This window comes from Drosophila mauritiana, chromosome 2L (assembly GCF_004382145.1).
Source record: "Drosophila mauritiana strain mau12 chromosome 2L, ASM438214v1, whole genome shotgun sequence".
Lineage (NCBI taxonomy): Eukaryota > Metazoa > Arthropoda > Insecta > Diptera > Drosophilidae > Drosophila > Drosophila mauritiana.
Genome location: NC_046667.1, coordinates 19630410 through 19633913, shown reverse-complemented (window position 1 = coordinate 19633913; position 3504 = coordinate 19630410). Strand labels below are relative to the sequence as shown.

At 53.9% G+C, this 3504-nt stretch overlaps 1 protein-coding gene across 1 annotated transcript; it reads right to left on the bottom strand.

Annotated features, from left to right (window-relative positions):
- Window positions 1-238: 238 nt before the first annotated feature.
- LOC117150470 lies at window positions 239-657 on the bottom strand. The gene is made up of 2 exons (XM_033317366.1): window positions 422-657; window positions 239-346 (listed from the first exon to the last, which is right to left on the bottom strand). The coding sequence occupies exons 1-2, from the start codon at window positions 638-640 to the stop codon at window positions 260-262; spliced, it is 306 nt and encodes a 101-aa protein (XP_033173257.1). The 5' UTR covers window positions 641-657; the 3' UTR covers window positions 239-259.
- Window positions 658-3504: the final 2847 nt, after the last annotated feature.

Here is a 3504-nt window from a genome sequence, read left to right as displayed (position 1 = left end):
CTTGTAGACGAGAATCTCTAGTTTCTCTCGCAGTTTGGACTTTTTTCCGATGAGCCAGTGAAGTCGCTTAAGGCGTATGTTGGCCTGGATACCCTTCCTGTTGATGTGAGGGCCCCAAGTCAGCCTTCTGTCCAGGGTTAGCCTTAAGTAATTGGGGGTGCTGGTGGTAGGGATGGTGTGACCGGGGGGCATTCTCCTCTGCGCAGAGAGAAGGTTGTGTGTGAGGATTTTTCAGCGTTGATCACGATGTTTCAGCGTTTCAGCCATGGATCCAATGCATCCAGTTGCCTCTGTTGAGGGTTTGTTGCAGTGGCAAGGAACGCCGTGTCATCTGCATAGGTGGCTGCTGTGAGGTAACGGGAGGGTATGATAGGGAGGTCTGCTGTAAACAGGGTGTAGAAGATGAGACCAAGGACGCTACCTTGAGGTACTCCGGCTCGTATGGGCTTTGGCGTGCTGGTTGAGGAACCTCATCGCACTTGGAACTCTCTTCCTTCAGTATACGATTTGAGTAGGGCATAGTGTGAACTGGGAAGGTGGGACTTGAGTTTGTAGAGGAGTCCAGGATGCCACACTCTGTCGAACGCCTGCTTGACATCCAGGAAGACGGCCGAACAGTAGCTTTTGTTCTCGAATGCATCGAGGATGCGTGCTACGAGCCGGTGGCATTGCTCGGGTGCTCCGTGGGATCGCCTGAAGCCAAACTGGTGATCAGGGATCAGTCCAGCCTCGTCCAGTACTGGCAACACTCTGAGCAGAAATACTCTTTCTAGTATTTTGGAGAGGATTGCCAGCAGACTAATCGGTCTATATGCGGCAAGATTGCCTTCAGGTTTTCCAGGTTTAAGGATGATAATGACTTCTGCACGTTTCCACGATCTCGGGAAGTACCCTAGTGAGAAGCATCTGTTGTATATGTTGGCCAGCAACAGGGAACAGGGAGGTGGCAGCATTTTAAGAGATGTGGCATCGATGCTATCCAATCCTGGGGATTTGCTAGCCTTAAGGGAGGCGATCTCCTGCGCAACCTCTTCTGGGGTGACGGGCTCTATTGGCAGGCTAGGAGGACATGGACTCTCTAGAAACCTGGCGGTGGCAGCACACTCTTCACCAATGCATCTGTCAAATGGGGTAAATGCAATCTGGAGGTGATCTGCAAACGCTTCAGCTCTATCGGCTTCAGAGCGGCACCAAGAACCGTCCGCTTTGCGCACCGGCGACGCCTTCTTTGCCGGCCTCCTGATATGACGCGTGACATGCCACAGATTGTGTTGTGGGTCACCAGGTTCCAGCTCCTCAAGGAATCTGTCGAAGGAGTCTTGCCGTAGGGTACACAGCTTATCCTTGAGTGCCTTGGTGGCTCTATTGAGTGCTGCCTTGTCCCTTGGGTTGCGCGAGGAGAACCAGATTCTCCTGAGGCGCCTTTTTTTCGCTACGAAGGCCGCAATTTCTGGACACCAGAGGTGAAGGTCTCTCCCAGGAGTTCTCGGGGTCGTTGGAGGACGACGACACGACGACTTTTCAGATCTCTCCGAACTTGTTTTACGTGGCGTGTTCCACACTGAAGGGATTACAACCACGACACCCTGAACACCCACAAGTGGTGCATGTATCAACATGGTGTATGTGTCTGGATACGCCAGACAAGCGTCCCGGACTAGAAGCTATAGCTATGTACATAGCGACCACCCCGGTAGCAATTCGAGTACTTGCTTGCCGGGCAAGCACTCCCCCTTGCTGAGGAGCGAGATCTACCTAAAATCTCTACTGATCTCAGGGTCACAGCACCCGAGTTTTGCGCAACCAGCACCGTAACTCAAACGTCGAACACGAAGGCTCTACCCGCGATATGGGTACCAACCACAGCCACCACGATACTCCCACCAGGGGGCCTACCTCAATGTGCAGTCTTGGATAGCTGCACAACCCGTGGTACCGAAAGAGAGGCTCGGTGGGCCTCCTCCTTTTGCTCAGACAAGCAGGGTTAGAGGGACCTATGGCTATATTAGTCGCCTCTTACGACAAGCAATAGCGGACTGTGGAAGTATTCTCGCCCGCTAACCACACGGCGAAGTTGTTGGGCTAAACACCCCTCCTCCTACGGAACACTTCGTCCGCAAACACTGCCAGCCGTTGAGTCCTCTGTTGATCTTCCAGGATTCTATCGAAGGTCCAGTTTTCGCCAAGGCGCTGCACTCCAAGTCCATCGAGGTTCCGCAAATCTGCATATAGGGGGCAAGCGCACAATATGTGCATCCAGTCCTCATATGGATCTCCACAAGCGCAAGCAGTGGTATCGCTGAGGGCTCTCCCTTGCAAAAATGCGTTAAACGACCCGTGACCTGTCAGCAGGTAAGACGTCCTCATCGAGAATCCAAATCTTGGATCCCGATAGGCGAGAGTGACATATGGGATGAATTTATGCGTCACCCGTCCTGGTTCGCTGTCATCATCCCATCTGTTCTGCCAACTCTGCAGTAAGCACTCTTCTAGGCGAGTCTTCCTCTGCTTCCAGCTTAGACACGTAGTGTCCTCGTCATATAGCCAGTCGTTCTCCTCCAGCGGGTATCCACGCTTCAGCTTGTATTTGACCGCTAAAAACTTAGCAGCCAAGTCAAGCGGGGGAGCTCCACCAAGTACCTGCAGTGCCACTGTGGACACTGTTCGGCATACCGAAAGGCATCCAAGCAGGATTAGCCTCTGGCAGGAGGCTAGTCGTCTCCGGGCGGCTACTTGTTCGGCGGTGTCATACCATACCGGGGCACCAAACAGCACACAAGGTGCCATGAGTCCGTCATATATGGTCCGCCTGGCTCGAGGACTGAAGCCCCAGTCGGCTCGAAGCACACGCGCCAATGCTCCAACGACTCCGGTCATCCGCTGGCGAAGCGAAGCTATGTGCGTGAGGAATTTCATTCCTTCACTGACCGTGATGCCAAGGTACCGACAGCTACGCACATACGGAAGGTTCGCTCCAGCAAACCTCACCGTAGGCGCACGTCTCAAGGCACCTTTCAGCAGCATTATTACCGTCTTGCTGGTCGAGACGGCAACGCCAACTTCCGCTCCCCACGCTTCTACGATGGACATCAGCTGTGCTCCTTTTTCCTCTAGCCTAGCTCGGGAATTTCCCTCGACGAGAAGCAGCAAGTCATCCGCGTATGCACTCAGCTGGCAATACGGCTGGAGACGCTGAAGCAGTACATCCATCAGTATGTCCCAGATAAATGGGCCACTGATTGACCCCTGCGGGCAGCCTCTAGTTACCGGTACTTCCACAGTACCGGAACTGCTTCGGATCACTGCTCTTCGGCCGGAGAAAAAGCTCTGCCACAAGCCCATCTCCCGGCATCCCAAGTCGGCTAGTCGTCGGAGTGCAGCACTCCATTCGACGTTGTCGAATGCTCCTTTGAAGTCCACGAATGTGCCGAGCACGTATTGCGCCGGGCTGGCACAAACACTGCTCTTCACGTGTCTCCAAGCATCCTCCACACATCGTCCTTG

What these genes read in the sequence shown, in the direction of transcription:
- LOC117150470 (XM_033317366.1), bottom strand. Translation starts at nt 640, where the DNA reads ATGCATTCGAGAACAAAAGCTACTGTTCGGCCGTCTTCCTGGATGTCA. An exon ending in ACGAGCCGGAGTACCTCAAG is followed by an intron (nt 347 to 421) that starts GTAGCGTCCTTG and finishes GTTACCTCACAG; the next exon opens with CAGCCACCTATGCAGATGAC.